General features: G+C 39.1%; 1 protein-coding gene across 5 annotated transcripts in view; it reads left to right on the top strand.

Annotated features, from left to right (window-relative positions):
* Positions 1-17,344, top strand: part of VPS13B (vacuolar protein sorting 13 homolog B) — a 360,398-nt gene that overhangs the window by 301,448 nt on the left and 41,606 nt on the right. For all 5 annotated transcript variants that reach the window (XR_004427068.1, XM_033155647.1, XM_033155648.1 and 2 more), the window contains exon 43: positions 9,659-9,820. Coding sequence is in view for 4 of the 5 variants with exons in the window: in XM_033155647.1 (XP_033011538.1) it covers positions 9,659-9,820 (162 nt within the window). In the remaining variant the exon portion in view is untranslated. The remainder of the gene's footprint in view (positions 1-9,658; positions 9,821-17,344) is intronic.

Raw genomic sequence — 17,344 nt, forward strand, 5'->3', positions numbered from 1 at the left:
GTGTTAAGCCTACAAAGAGTAAATTTATTGAACTTATTGTACATGACTTATTTAGTTTCATAAATTTCAGTAGGGCTACTTGGAGTAAAACTTAGTCAGATAAAGCCCTCTGTCAGGAGTTGTTTTCAGTGTTAAGCCTACAAAGAGTAAATTTATTGAACTTATTGTACATTACTTATTTAGTTTCATAAATTTCAGTAGGGCTACTTGGAGTAAAACTTAGTCGGATAAAGCCCTCTGTCAGGTATCTCTAGCTATTTCCCCCTTGTTACATCATTGAAAGCATTCACTACATCTTGCATCCTATTCTGTTCATACAAAAATAATGGTGCAAGGCAATCCAAATATATATGTAGATTATTTTTCCCTGCAATTGTTCAAAATGCCTTGAGTTGTCCTAAGTTATCCAGGCCTGCAAGAAAATAATTTTCTTTACCAATCTAAATACCAAAACGAAGTACTGTGCATTAATTACCCATCGCAGAACTACAATAGCAAAGCTAGAAAAGATAAAAACATCTGTTTTCTATCAAGAGTTTCTTTTTTTTAAGCCATTCCATGGTTTTCTTATTGTAAAAGGACATTCATAAAACAAGAGCTAGTGTGATTTAAATCTTTACAGCTGGTTCAAATATCACTGTGAAAAAAGAGTCTTTGTAGCTCCAATTTCTGCTTTTTGTCATATTTTGAGCAATGTGCTTAACAGAAAACAAGCAAACAGAGTTTTGGATGAGGCCTGTTACGCATGGGCTGGCAGGGCAGCAACTACTGCAAAATGGCCTTCAGAAAGGTCAGTTGCTTTGTGCTGTTAAGGAGTATCAGACATCGTATACATATAAATAAAATGTAGTGTATAAATATTTAAATGTCTGAGACCACATCAGAGTGTGAATGACTGACTTGGACTACAGGGTGCCTTACAGGAATATTCTTGAGTTGAAAATAACAGAATTGTATATTTGATTAAGTAGAGCCATATGTTGCATAGCAGCATACTCCTGACAGGTACATTCTATGAATAGTTGGGTCTGATTTATACACGGGGGTGGCAATGTTCAAATGACCCACAGAAGGATATGCTTCTGTAATTGTTGTTGTAATTTTCTCGTTTCCTCTCATGTCAAGGGTTCTTGCCACCATCTTCTGATGTGGTAGGTGGGTCTCTAGCCCAGGGTGCACTTGATTAAAAACTCAGCCTACTTTTAAATTAGGGGACATCAGACGCAGAAGTGGACCCAGAGCTGCTTATTAACGTTAATTGTTAATAACATGTTCCTTATGTGGCTTCTCCTCTTCCACATACCGAAAATCAGCTTCCCACTAAGTGTTGTTTGGTGTGCAGTGCTCATAATTAACACATTATTCTGCTGGACAAAGTCAAGAGCACCACCGTTAGTTGAGTTTTTCACATTTTCTAGCTGAATTATTAGAGACAAGTAATTTTGTACACATTGTAGATGGGAGCTGACATATGAAGCATAAAGCAATTTGGCCTTGCACCTTTAGGTCAAGAGTTCAAGATTAACAGAAGCCTCTGTCAGTATTTGTTTCTACCAATATGCAGACTAATTTTTTCCCCTAAATAATGATGGTAGTTTTAGAAGTAGAATTAGGCTTTAAAGACATCATCAGCCTCTTTGCTTGTAATTCTAGGTCACATGTTCAAATCCCAAGATGATGAATATCTCCCCCCCCCCCCTCACACTGATTCTCTTTTGTAGGTAACAGTCTTAAGAGTCTAATGTCTTACAGTGGAAAATGCCTTCTAAAACACCAGAGGCACAATTTAGCCAAAACGATTTAGCTTAATTTTAAGCACCTGCTTAACTCTCCCATTGAAATTAAGGGAACAGAAACATATTTAACTTCAGTCAGCTGATTGATCAACTGATTGTTAATAAGGTGCATTTGAATTCTATGAGTCGTTTATTGTTGAAAGCAGTTCTAGAAGTCTTTAAAATGTGCACCTTTTTGCCAACAAAAGATTGGCCCAATAAGCTCTATCCCCTCATCAGATTTGTGTTTGAACTGTAGTAAGATTTCATTTAAAAATAACCAATTTATAGAGAATATAAGTAGTTTTTAATTCAGCAAGATTGTATAAGTAAAATGAAAATATATGAAAACATATTATTTGCTTCAATTGCATAATTCTTTATTGCTTTTAAAAATAGTTCTTTGAAATGAAATATAGTGGAGAAGCTCCACATATTCCATAGTATTTCATTATTGCAAAGGGCTACATATATAGGGATAATGAATTCTGTGGTGAATGGGTTAGTTAAGTAAGAAGGCCCCAGATATTTCATTAGGGAATGCGGGGATTCGGTGCTGAAGCTTCCCGTGTGTAAGCCTAGGCCACCTACACACGGGATACCAGTTGCTGGGGATCTGCGGCCAGCGTTCCACGTGCGTATTGGCAGGGGCGCCGGCCAAGCCTCAAAATCTGAAGGTGCGTGAGTAAGTCGGAAATGAAAGGATGCCTCGAAACTAAACTTGAAACCACTTGCGACCTCCTGTACTGTTACCAAAGCAAAGGCGACTAAACTAAGGGCCAAGTTAAAGCACTAAGTGAAACCCCTAACGTTTTTTAAATTAAATCAGAACCTTTTCCCCAATAAAGACAGACACCGATGTTTCTTTTATGGCTTTGGCTGACCCGCATAGGCTCTTGCACTGACTTTGACCTACCACTATTCTAAGCTTCTCCTAAGCTAACGAACCCTGCACCGCCAAATCTTCCGCAATGCTAAGGCTAGCTAAATCTATACCGCCAAATCTTCCGCAATCTAAACCTATGCTAGGTCTAAAGGCTATCTAACCTTTACCGCCAAATCTTCCGCGAGCTAGACCCTAACTACCACCTGCACGCGCTTCCAACCCATCCAACCCAGCCAACCCTCAGCCCCAAAAACCCTTAAACTAAACTAAACTCCAAAATAACCTAACCGAACTGACATGAACTGAGAATCTAAGCAATACTAAGATGCCTAAGCGGGGAGCCTCAGCCTTTTATTGATAACCAAGTGTGACATCATAACCAATATATTTACCAATAGGAACGCTGTTGCTGCCCCCCAAAAAGGCGGGAAGCAGAATAAACGACCATTGACAACTTTGAAAACCTCTGGAACTACAATTTTAGGCGGAGGGATCTCAGTGGCAAAATGCCTCCTGAGCCCTGCTTTTACTTTCACTTTTGCGAGGAAGTATACATAAAGTAGTGCTTAAATAATCATTAAATTAAACAAATAACCGTGGGTTCAAAGGAACCCACGAAGTGTATTCCCACAAGGGAAATGTAAACCATCCCACCAGACACATTCTTGTTAAAATAATTTCTAAAGTGCCACAGAATTTATTACAGTACAAATAAAAGGGTTATAGATTTAAGGAGGCTGTGATGGGTCTAAGTCCTCCAAAACTACATACATGGATAGCTCTAATACTCATTCCAAGGAACTTACAAGTGGTTTACATAGAATTATTTATTTACAATAACCCTGTAATATAGTTAGACTGGAAGACAGTGATTGGGTGGATTCACCCAATGAACTTTGTGACTGAAGGTGGCTATGAATATGGGTTTCTCATTGCATTGCATTGGACTGCACCACATTACCAGGATAATTTCTTTAACTGGAAACAGATAAATGAGCAGAGAGCTATATGTTGGTGAAAGTGTGTGGTTCAGGAGTATATTAGGCTTGTTTTTCTCCTTTTCTTTTTTCATGATACTCCCCAGATCTCCCAAAGGGAAAATAGAGGTCTAGGAATCCAGTCTAGAGGGCATTGGTGCTTTTTCTCTTTAAAGTGATCTGCCCATAGACAGCTTGGGGTGTTGAAGTGCTGTTGAATCTTTTGCTTTTTAAAAGCCCCACCCCAACATCTTATTCTATAGATGTTTATTTCAGACTCCTGTTTTCTTCTTGTGCATCCATTCACTTGGCCCAGTTTGGTTAAGTTTAGCCTCTTTGTACGTACTCCTGACTGAGATTCAGTGTACACATGCCTTACTGTAGCCATACTAAACATGTTCCCATACCTATCTTTTCCCTTTTGTTTTTTAAAATTGCAATCCAGTTATGCCTAATTAAATACATCAGACTCAGTCAGCCTAAGTTGATGTGTTAACATAATGGGATGCTGGGATTTCTAGTGACCATCACCATGCCTAGGAATTTCAGTCAATGTCTCATGGGCTGTGAACACCAAAGGTCTTCTGAGACTGTGTTCCCTTGATCGCTTTCACTCTTTCAAAGTGTCATTTTAGGAACATTTCTTCTTTTCTATACTCCTCATTTGTTGAAAATAATAACTAGATAGAAAGGATGTTATTGTGGCACCAGTTAAAGAGTTCCAGCGGTGTCATTATTTTGTTTGATATGTATTTTGTTGTAATTTTCATGAAATGAAGTACTAACAACAATTATTTCAAAGCATTAATTCTATCATTCAACAGCAAGGTATCACTCAGTTTTGGAACACATTTTTAAAAGAAAAGCCTGGCTAGCTTTTCAGATACCTTTTAATTGAATAACTATCTAATCAAATGCTTGAAATAACTGATGTTATAGTTTGAAGTCTTGTTTATTCTATTATATTTTACTCCAAGAGGACCCATTAATCCTAAATATAACCCAGTAAGGCAAACATGTATGTACAAAATATTTTTGTTTAATGTGATCCCATTGAGATTCCAAGATGAATTTTTGCAGGTAGCTCTTAGAAATATTAAATAACCAATACAATTTTGGACATATCATGTGACATATCATATTAAGGCCCATGAAGTTCTGAAGAGATTGGTATTTTTAGTTTTGAAATATCCTAATTCTGGGCTGAGCTTTTATGGTTTTTGTGTAATCCGGCAAGGCCAAAAGTATCAATTTTTTGAAATTTCAAACCCTCATAACTCTAAAATGGGATGAGATAAAATAATTTAAAATTTAAACTTAGTTCTGATCATTCCACAAGTGTACAAAATATTAAGAAAATTGGATGACATGAGGTAAAAAAAAATGGATCACTTGATATGGAATGACCCTTCAATCCTTCAGTCAATATAACCAGTAAAATACAAGACTTCTTGTATGGAAGAAGTAGCTCTATTTTAGCTGATCCTATTTGAATATTACTTTAAATCCTAAGTCTCAATTGGACAAAAAATTAATATTCAAAACTATTTGAACATTATTTTATATCCTAAGTCTCAATTGGACAAAAAAAGTATATGGCTTTATAGTGCATAAAGTGATATTTAATCGCTTCAAATGCAGTTTTTAAATCCATGGAGCTTATTCTGGGCTGCTGTATCTATGCTAGTAACTAGAAAATAAATATACTGACATTACAGTGTAGACTAGAACTTTGATTTGCACAGTGATGATCCAATCTGTTGCAGCCCCCTCCCAAACAGATGCTTAGCTTCTTGGAGACCATCCTGTTTCCATTCTTTTAGATTAGGGATGGCCAACTGCTGTATATCTGGAACCACTCTTTTCTCCAGGTGGTGGTCCTGGGCCAGAAGTGTATTATGCTTTATGTGCTGACACCCTCATAAGTGGCCAGGCTCCATATACCCTTTGGCACCATCTAGCAGTAAGGGCTTTGCAGACAGGCAACCAATGCACTGAGGCATAGTATTACATATAAATGTGTACATTTATGTATTACATGCATATTAATACAAATAGAATGCATAAACATTTCTATCAACTACACAGGTTTTAAAAGTATGGTTGTTTATCTTGGATTCCACTGAAGTTAATAACTGAGTGCATAGATTTCCAATAACAAGCAAATTCATTAACAAAAGCTGCAAGCCTACACAAATCTATTTGGGGGTAAATCCCATTCAACTCTGTGGAACTTAGTTTGAAGAATGCATGCATATGATTGTCCTGATTGGTAGAGTGCAAGCCAAACCTGTTACCTCTAACCCCATGAGGTTTTACATCTGAGTATGGTAAGATGTCACTGACAATTTCATGCCTAAGGAAAAGAAAAATGCTTTCAAATAATATAAGGAGTTTGATATTACTCATCTGTTCTCTACGTGGGTTTTCTGCTCATAGGCTTAAGCCCATAACCATGCAAAAATATTCACTTCAGTAAACTGACAATAATTTCAAATACAAAAACTTCAAATTAACTTATTCCACCAAGATGAATTTTAAACATGTTGCAATGCTAAGCTTTTCAGTCTTTCTGGGTACAGATTTAACAAGAAAATCCAGTAGATACTTCCTTGAGGGGAAAATGCTTTATATATTCCTATCTGTACTTGATAGCAACATACTCAGTTCTTTAGATTTCAAATCCTTCCTTTAAAGAAGAACATTTCATAAATCTGTAACAAGGAAATCCATGTTTGTGGGTAGATTTCTGAGCATGTGGGTATGGCAGCTTGACAATATAAAGTAATAGATCCACCATTGTAGAGTGCCAAAACAAACTGTGTGCTCTGAAGTGGCACCAGGAATGTCAGCCTTACTTTCCTCAGATACACTGTACATCCAGATGCTCTGTAGTAGTCTTCCCTGCTTACAAAATGCGAGTCTTTGGCTGTTCTACTGACCTTTTCTGTATAGAATATGTTGATGAGAACAGGGCCAAATTAAACACCGAGATTTATACATTGTAGCATGGAGCCCATAGCTTTAGAACTCCCAAAGGAAAATCCCCTTAAATCTAGTTCTATCCCAGCTACCTCTGGTACCCTTCCCTGCATTCACCCATTTTTTGCCAAACTTAACTGATTCCACCTCTTTCAGCATGATGTCAGCATGTGTTAATCAGTACATGTGTGGATGGACGTCCATCTACAGATACATTTTGGGGAAAGTAAAAGGTGGGTATATAAGCAGCCTATATAGAGTGAGCACTTACACATGGCCAAAAAAGAGGAAGTGTATCATCTAAAATGAGAATATGGATTTGAATAAAAATTTGCATATGCATTGATGCATATTTAGAAATACTATAATTTAAATATATACACAATGCATCTCACTATAGCAGGAAAGACTGTAACCAGGTGACCCGTGTGCTTTCTCATTCCCTTTTCTAGGCTCTGCTATCTGTTGATGGACAACTTCTCTCTTACGGTTCTTGAATTTTAAACAGCACTTTTAAATGCACAGCCCTTCACATAGAGTACTGTTCTCTGTAAAATAGGATACCTTGTCACCATAGACTTATGTGGGAAGGGTGCAAGAAATATGTCTTAACATGACTCCTGCCATTCCTCCAATATTTTATTCCACCTCTAGAAAAGAAAGCACTAAAGCCGAGGGGAGATGTTTTTGAAATGCAGGAATGCAGTAAGAACATAGTTACTCATAACGGAAAATGAAGTACTGTATACACATTTGAATATCTGGTCACCATAGAAGCCAAGTTCTGCTTGTGTGTGATGATGGGGGTGTTCATTTAATGTGTGGAAATTTTGTACACCCAAGAACTCAAAATTTCTTTTTCTTTTTTCTTTTGGTCAAAATGAGGTGTTGACAACAGCAGCTACCAGACTGAGCTCTGTGAAAAACTAGTGGCCAAAAAGGAGTTGGCTGGCTAGAGAGACCTGGCTATCTTCCTTGTTTTTATATGCTTCTACGCATTCTCTGGCATTTTGCTGACAGAATCTTGAAGCAGCTGTAATCAGCAAGGGAAGAGCCTGTGTTGGTACTGGTGCCAGGAGAAGATGCTACTATGGAAGAAAAGGACAATGGGAAATCCAGCTCTCTGACAGACTGAAGGCCATCTTGAAGCTGCCAAACCAATCAGGGGTGGGGCGGTGGTGGAGGAATGGTTAGGGAAAGTCAAAATGGTTGAGGGGAAAGGCAACAAAAAGGAAAAGGAAACATTGCTTAGATTATATTGACTCAAACAGAATGTGTGAAACCAAAATAGAGTTCTTCATAATATGGTATACAGTATTACATTGTTGGAAAAGAGACTGCTGTGAATTGGAAGGTAGCTTCAAGCTGATGGAAGGACTGGATAGGAATATTTTAAGTCAATGATACAAATCTCCTTGAAGGACTTGTAGAAATATTGCCATCTTCTGCTAGCATCAAATCATTCCCATAATGCAGTGAGTTACAGGGATTAATGAACCCCTGAGACATTGGTAATTTATATCAACCATCAAGTAAGCCTATCATTCATACAATATTACCAGTGAAAAATGCCCTGTTTGCTCGTAGATCAAGTCTGATCACTCAGAGCATCAAAGAGGATACACGTGGATGTTCAGGAAGGATGATCACTATACTGAGGGAGGACCATGAGATATTTTCTACAATCTAAAACAAACTTTGAAAGTACACTGAGCAGTGTAATACTTCAAATGCCAGAAGCTGTCTGTGTGCATTAAAAAAAAAATCCAAGTGGATTTGCCATGCTGTGGTCCAGGTTTCATGTCCACACCTGTCCTGCTATATATACATATTAATACAGGAACCTTGCTGTAGAATACTGAAACATTTCAGAGTGAATACTGAAGCATTTCAGGACACTTGTGAGTTGACATGGCATCAAATTACTCCTTTACTACACAGACCCTTTGCACAAAGTGGACTTGAGTAAGTTGTATTTGCTTAAGTCAATGCAACAGAGCATTCTGGAAGCTAAAGGTGAACAGTGGGGCTAAGACCAATTTCGAGAACTGAAGTAAATTTAAAAACAAAAAATCTGATCTTGGTATTTTGATATTTGTAATTTCTGCTTTAAAAAAAGGAGAGCATGTTTGAGTGTGTATATGCAATCAAACATCAATTGTAGGAAAGTGCAGACTTTGATGCTATTTTACTTTTTGCTCCAAAAAGTATTAAAAATACATTTTATTTTTCAGAAACCTTACACTAAATCCTAAATATCAGTTCAGATGTCTTTGAACTAGTGGTTTTATTGTCAAAACCCAGACAGCTCTAGTATGTGTGGATACAGAGGGTCATTTGGAAATCTAAGAAACTGTAATGGGTCCCACAGAATATGCATTTCACAAAAGAAAGAAAGGCAGTGCTCAGAAACACTCCACCCCTGCAAACACAAAACACTACAGCCCCCAAAACTAAATGTGGGGGGGGGAAATCAGGTAACACCCCCCCACCAAAAAAACAAGCAACTCCCTCCCAGCCAAACAACCATCTCAAAAGCAGAAAACTATCCCTTAATTATAAAGAAAGTTGGAACAGGCAGGGGGGGTCTTAGCAAGCACTGTGGGGGTGTCTGAGGGCACCAGGTTGCCCATGGGCAGTACGTTGGAAACCCCAGGCATAATGGCACATGAGTAGGTTTTGTATTATTATGTAGAATCTCCTCAGGCTGTTCTGTACACTACTCTGCGGTAGTCTCTGATGTTAATTTGGCTCAGATAATCTTTTAAAAGTTGTTACAGTATTTCATTGTCTTTTTGCTTGTGGTTTACAGTTCAATGAATATAAATATATTTGGGGGGTACCCATAAAAATATATTTTGGGGTACCCATAAATTGCTTTGTGATTTTATGATATAGAAATAAAGTTCTGTAGGAAAAGCTTGTGACAAGGGAGGGGTTTTTTTGTGTGTAGAAACATTCGCCACTGGGCAGGCAGCTGCCAAACATATTGCAATTAATCTGACCCTTGTTTGGCTTTCATATTCTTTTCCTTTCAGAACCAGTGCCCTGAGGCAGAAGAGTTGGTCTTCAGCCATTTTGTAATCTGTAATGACACACAGGAGACACTGCGGTTTGGCCAGGTGGATACTGATGAAAATGTTTTGCTGGCTAGCCTCCACAGTCACCAGTACAGCTGGCGCTCTCACAAGTCCCCGCAGGTATGAAAGAAAAAAGCATTACAAGTGCAGCGATTGTTAAAATTGGGTGGTGTTTTAATCAATGATTCTGGTTTTTTATTCAAGCATTTAGCTATCTTTAGCTTTCCAGATTCCAGCTGGAGTCACACGCTTTAGCTGCAAGAGACACAAGAGATAAACAAAATGGATGAGGAAACCCAGAAGTGTTTAGATTTCATTCAAGTTTGGAACTGAACACCCACACCCTTTCCAAATGAAACGAGAGAGAGAGAGAGAGAGAGAGAGAGAGAGAGAGAGAGAGCAGCAAGCTTCTGAACCCAAAGTACAGCAATAATTTGTTGGGTTTAAGAGAGAGAATTTAGTATTCAGGTTTTGGTATTTTAATCCTAACAGTGTGGACACAAAGCTCCCATTGAAAATGAAATTGCCGTTGTCATAATGCCTTCATGCAAATCTATGGTGTTGACCACACTTGGAATACATGCTGTGTGTGGTTCTGGTCTCTGCATGTCCAAAGGAGCAGAAAAAGGACACTAAAATGATCAAGGGGCTGGAGCAATTCCCATGTGAGGAAAATTTATAATACTTCTGGCTTTTTAGTTTAGAAAAATGGCAAGAAGGACAGGGTAGAGATGTGTAAAATTATGCATGGTGTTGAGAAAGTGGATAGAGAGAGGTTTTTCTTCCTAACTTTAATAGTATCAGGGGTCATTCAATGCATTCAATGCAACTGGGTGCTGAGAGATTCAGGAGAGACAAAAGGAAGTTCTTCACACAGTATATAGCTAAACTGATGTGATGGCCACCAGCTTGGATAGCTTTAGAAGGCCACAAATTGATGGAGGATAAGGCTATACCTTTTATATGCCACCTCCAGTACCAGAGACAGTATGCTTCAGTTGCTGTGGAACAACTGCTAGAGAGCACTATCATATTCATGTTCTGCTTGTGGGTTTCTCATAGCTATCTGGTTGGCCACTGAGAGAAGAGAATGCTGAACATGATAGGATTTTTCTCTGATTCATCTTATGTTTTAATGGTTACCAGTCCCTGAGTCTCATATTGTATTGCTGCTACTGCTGCTGCTACTGCTGCTGTTTTCCCAGAATAACCTGCAGCCCCTAATGAGGAAGGATTGCAGCTTTCACTTATGCTTAAGAAAAATCAGCTTGCAAAATCAGCTTATTTAAGTGCTTGAAGTTATTTGACATGTCTTTAAAATGCTGCATGTTAATTACAATTTATTCCTTTGGCAACTGGTGTGTGCTTTTCATGGGGGGGGTGGGGGCGGTCCGTCCCGTGTTCCAGGGGAGGGGGGTGACACTTGGGCCAGCCCCGCCCCACTAGCGGACCCAAGCAAGCCGCAAAGCAAAGCCCCGCAGCCCGTCCAGGATCCGCCCGCCAGCGGCACTATGGGTTCCAGGGGAGGGGGGGATGACACTTGGGCCAGCCCCACCCTGCCAGCGGGCCCCAAGCAAGCCGTGGAGCAAAGCTGCTCCGCCCCGTGGCCTGTGCGGGGTCCGCCCGCCGGCGCCGCTATGGGGCTGCCCTGCACGATCAGGACAGGGAAGCCCCAGGAGCCTGCGCTCACTCAGCGGGTCGCCACTGGAACAGCAGCGCCGGCGGGATGGACTGCACATGCCCGGATTTCCGTGCATGCGCAGTCTGTCCTGACGCATGCATCGTGACGTAACGACGCACGCGTCAGGTCGCCCTGCCCCCAGGGGGTGCCTCGGCGCGGCAACACTGCCTCGGGCACCCGAGAGGCTTCCTACGCCTCTGGTGCTTTTTTATTTTTCAACTTTTCTCTGGCAGTGGAATACTCATGAGAAATGTACATGAAAATCATTGTGAAGATACAAAACCATATTCTTCCATTAAGGAAAACTGCTACATCAGAGTTAGTTTTAAACGGAAATTGCATCTAAGAAGGGAGGGCTCCTTACTCCACCTTTTTACTATGCTTTACCTCTGATAAAGGTAAAGCGGTGAGATGCTGTGGAAGGCTGCTTCATTTGCCATTTGTCTCCCAGCTGTAAATTTTGCAAGCATTTATAAGCAATTGAATCAGAATGAGGAACATTCAGTTATGAATGGCTGCATTAAACATGACAAAATCCTACACAAAATATACTTCTTTGGAGGATATAGCAGGTACCCTGCTTGTAATTTTTGCACCTGTGTTATTTCAGTATAAGCATGATGGCAGGCTGCAGCCCAGCGTTTATATCTGTGATACAATGCACATATTTGTTATGTATATGTATTGTGACCTGCTCTTTCCTGCACAGAAGTGCCTTCTAGGTACATGATTATGTGAATATCAGCCCACAGTACTGTAGCATATGATAATTCATTTGTGAATATTCATGAAGACAGTTATCTGATTTCTCTCTCTCTCTCTCTCTCTCTCTCTCTCTCTCTCTCTCTCTCTCACACACACACACACACACACACACAATCATAGAACCTAAAAACATAGCCAGGGTCACAATTTGTTCTGGGCTTTTGTAGGAATTGAAAGTAGAATACTTGTTCCATAACTAATGTAATTTATATTGCCATAAGAGTGATGGCTACTGGTTTATAGGTGGCTGTAAGAGACAATTGGGAAACAACGTAAAAAGTCACATGGTAGCTTCTACTACCACTGGCTGGAGAGCAGTTCTTGATTTTCTGAAAAGTTAGATGATTGGGACGTTTTCTGGCAAGAACTGAACTAAATGAGTAACTCTGTTGAATGGCCCCCAAGCCTTGTAATATTTTCTGTGTTATTATTGCTCTGCTGACACTTGATCGCCTCTCCCATGTCACCAGAATGTTGAGATCTTAGAAATGAACCATTTGGGTAATTTAACATACCAGGAGCATGGGGCTCTTTTCGTGCATGTTGATTCCATTCGTTAAATGCTGCAAAATCCCCACACCCGGATCTGGGTGTAGTTTGTATTGTGAATTTTAAACAAGAACTCAACAATGCTGTGTTCTCTGGAAAGAACTCTGGACATCTTGATACCTTATCATCTCAGATAAGCAAAGTTTTATTTTTAACACTGTGTCCTAATTTTTCAAAGGGGGGGTGTAAGCCTACAAAATTAATGCAACTTAATTAGGACTTCAGATTGTTGTGCATATTTTATTGTGGCACATTCCAAATTTCTTAATTGCTGGAGACGTTCTTGAGGAACTCATTATCCAGAGGTCAGAACGGTGCCCAAGCATGGACAAGCCACTCGAGTGTCAGATTAATGGAATGCTAGATTACTTCATAGTTTTGAAGTTATTTCATTCCTCATGATAATTCTCATCTTGCCAAGTTAGTGAATTTTAAGAACTCTGAGAGCAGATTGTGAGATAAATGTGAAATATGAAATAATCCATACTTTTGGAGTCAGGGACTTTCCTCTAGGCATTAGTTCATACTTGACTTTCTTGACTCACACTTGGGGATAAAAATGAGTTAGGACAAGGTCTCAGATACCACATTCCCTTACTGGGAAAGAAAATCCACTTGCACAACTTTGGACAGCTCATGTTTCTTGTTACACAGGCACTAAGCAGCAGCGGTTGCCATAAAATACTTTATTTAACCTTTGCAAAAATGTTTTTTTTAGTATGGCAAGGCAGCTCAGTTAAATGAAAATAAATATTTTTCAAAAGATTGGGTTTCATTAAAATTCATATCATTTAAAGTATTAATTTTTCTTTCACTGATTAAAGTTGAGGGGAGGTGTTGTAATTGACTGTTTAGAATAGATAATATAAATAAATGAAAGTAGTTTTAAGATTTCTTTCGTTTTGCTGTGGCGGTACAAAGCTAAAATCTCAAAACACATTTGCTTCAGAAGTAAATGCATATAAATAATTGAATCATTGGATTTAAAGTAAACAATTTATTTAACAGTCACTATGCACAGGCAATATACATGTTCTATTTTATTTTCTCATATTTTGAAAAACCTCTGCAAATCCCAGCGAGTATGAGGGACTTCTCTTTTTTTAACCTGGAATTTCTCAAAATTACCCACTCCCCTGCATTCTTCCAGCTCCATAAAAATTCATTTTTTTAATGCATCATTACATTTAGTTAAGATTTTACTTCACTGGGAGACAGTGGATCTCTCTCTCTCTCTCTCTCTCTCTCTCTCTCTCTCTCTCTTTCTCACTCACACACATATATATATATCATTTGAATTTTGCATTTGCTCTAAAGTTCTTGCATTGGGTTCAAGGTGTTTCTGATATGGTTCTGCACAACTTTGTATGTAGGAAACTGGTGAAATGTCTTTACTTTCAACAATAACTTAGTGACAGTATTTGCATGCAGCAATAAGCCAATAACCTTGGTTTAGTAACCCATAATATACACACAGCCCAATTGCTTCCACTTCCCTCCTCCTCTGGCACAAGTAGGTAAATAAATAGTTAAGCATAACAACCGAACCCAGGATTGTGGTTTGTTTCTCACTCATAGGCCAATATTTGTAAGCCAGCAACAAACCTTGGGTTAAGTCTTGCCAGAGATCTCTGTTTATTAGAGAAAAAAGCCATAATCCCAGAATTGGAATGTTATGCTAGGCTGTTTTGTTTAGCTGCTCATGCCAAGAGAGGGGCAAAGAGGTAGTGATCAAACTGCATGCACTAGCTGGCAGCTTTTACACACTATGGTTTATTAAAGGTTCTTGGGTTCTTGTTAAGGGAAATGCAACTAATGAAAATCTAACATTAAAGTTTAGAAAAGTAAGAGGTCTTCTGAAGGCCTATTTTTCCAGACTGATAAACAACATGAGCTGCTGAATGCCATAGTAAGCAGCAGCCCATCATTAGATCCATTCCTTTAATTGTGATTCAAGCTATGGCAGAAGCCATAATGCTCTGCAAAACAACAAGATGTTTGGGCCCCATGGAACTTAAGTGAAACTCTTCTGTTCAGAGGTATCTTTTCAGTAGCTGCTTCACAACCATGGAGTCTATTACTGTGGCACAGTAGTGTGTCCAGAGGTCTTCAAGAATAAACCCAATGCAGAAAAATAATGTGGAAATGAATCTAGGAAACTGCCTTACACAGAGTCAGACCACTGGTACATGAGACAGGGTAGTGACTGTCCAAAGTTTCAAACTAGGATCTTTATACTGTTGTGCTTATGAACTGCTTGTTGGCATCTCATTGGCCACAGGATACTGACTTTTGGTCTGATCCAGCAGGATTTTCCTGATGTTCCTAACCCTGCGTCCAGAGATCCCGTAGCTGTGTTATATCACTGACAGGCAGCATCTTCTCTCAAACCCTGAGTTCTCTTTGTCACCTGTTATGTTTCTTAATAGGTCCAGTAATTTTTGTAAAGCAACTCTACAGAAGATCCATTGTATATAGGGAAGATCTTATCCCTGTTCTTTATACTATTTATGACTTCTTGATGTAAAATACAATAGTGGTCAAATCGCTTTTCACTTAAATCATCTCCTGTCTGTTATCACCAGTCAACATATCCCAGGCTGTCTTTCCCTTTTCCTGCTTTGTTTTATCACTCTGCAACCAGAGGTTTAGCAGCACCTCGTGGCATTGATGCCTGGTTCCTTAGCCAGCCTCCTTTGTTGCAGAATCATGAATTCCTTGTCTGTGCCAGCCTTGCTAGAACTCACAAACTTTCCCACTTCTGATGATTGGCTTGCAACATTGATGACTTAATGATTCTGAATGGCAATGAATAAACAGTTTGGCTCAAAACTAAATTTAGTAGCTTAAAATAGAAATCATGCAGGCAATTCAAATTAAATATTGAAGGAGAACAAATTACAGTGGACTCTGTAACCAAGGCCAAAAATGATATGTGAGTCTCAGTCTTGTTAGCCAATTTAAACATTTCCATGAAGACCTTGTGGTTCCTAAATCTGTAAATTAGGTGGGTGGTTCTGAATTGGGTTGCAGACCCACTAGATGAACAGGTACATAGTCTAGGGATGCTCTATCATCCATCATTGTTGCTGGAGGCACAAGCAGCCAAGGCATCTTAGCAAGCACCTTTCACCAGCTTGGCCACCTTGTTCTGTTTCATACCTTCCAACACAATGCAGCCCAAATCTGGCATGCCTTCTTCCAGGTCTGCACTCCCACACAAGTTACATGACCCACGTGAGCTAAATTCCCAACAGTTCTCAAAATGTGGGGGGGGGGGGGACTTAAAAGGCAGCAAAGATATCCCCTAAAGCAGTGGTTTAGCTTAATTGGCTGAGTGGTTTAGCTTAATTGGCTTTAGATTGAACATAAATAAGACCAAACTACTAGTTAAAAACCTATCGAAGGCTCAAAAGGAAGAATTGGAAAGGGTAACACAGATCAAAATTTATCCCAAAATAAAATACTTAGGAATATTGATAACGGCAAAGAACATAAACTTATATAACGACAACTATATTAAATGCTGGACTGAAATTCAAAAACAGATGGAGATATGGAACAGGTTGAATCTATCTTTTTTGGGCCGTATTGCAGCAATTAAAATGAACGCGTTGCCAAAATTAATGTTTTTGTTTCAGACAATCCCAATTATAGGTAAAACTAATAATATCGAGAAGTGGCAAAAGGAAATCTCAAAATTCTTGTGGAAGGGCAAAAGACCGCGAATAAAACATAAGATATTGATTAATACGATTGATAAAGGCGGTTTTGGCTTGCCAGACCTCAAGATTTATTACGAAGCGGCATGTCTGGTATGGTTAAAGGACTGGTGCTTGTTAAGAAATTGGGAAATCCTGGACCTAGAGGGACACGACCTACGTTTTGGCTGGCACGCGTATCTGAATTATGGTAAAGTAAAGGTACACAGAGGCTTCTGCAGTCATATTATAAGGAACGCACTCTTCAGAGTTTGGGATAAATATCAAAGATATTTAGAAAGGGCAACACCAAAATGGATCTCCCCGCTCGAGGCCACAGCATTAAAAAGAATAAATAATCAAAAGGAAGAGTGGATCACATACAATAATCTGTTAACAGAAAGGCAAGGGAAATTAGCACTTAAAAACTATGAGGAGATTAAAGACCAACTCTCAACCTGGCTGGATTACTTTCAAATTAACGAAACTTTTAAAAAAGACAAGATTTGCGGGTTTGGGAAAGAACCTTCTATATTTGAAAAGGAAGTGTTAAATAGGAAAAATAAGCTAATTTCCCGCATATATAAGATCTTGCTAGACTACGAAGTAATGGACGAGATGGTAACGGCTGCCATGACTAAATGGGCCCAAGACTTTGGGTATCCAATTTTGTTCGAGCAGTGGGAAAAGCTGTGGCAGGTCAATTTAAGATTCACCGCAAACTATAATATAAGAGAAAATATGATGAAGATGGCACACAGGTGGTATCTTACACCAGCCAGACTTGCCAAAATGAATAGAAGTCTTGCAAATGTCTGCTGGAGATGCGGATCTGAATATGGAGACCTAATGCATATGTGGTGGCGATGTGTAAAAATCAAAGTTTTTTGGGGGGAGGTATACAGTGAAATGAAAAAGATGATGGCAATTTCTTTTGTGAAAAGACCA

Source organism: Lacerta agilis, chromosome 7, assembly GCF_009819535.1.
Source record: "Lacerta agilis isolate rLacAgi1 chromosome 7, rLacAgi1.pri, whole genome shotgun sequence".
Lineage (NCBI taxonomy): Eukaryota > Metazoa > Chordata > Lepidosauria > Squamata > Lacertidae > Lacerta > Lacerta agilis.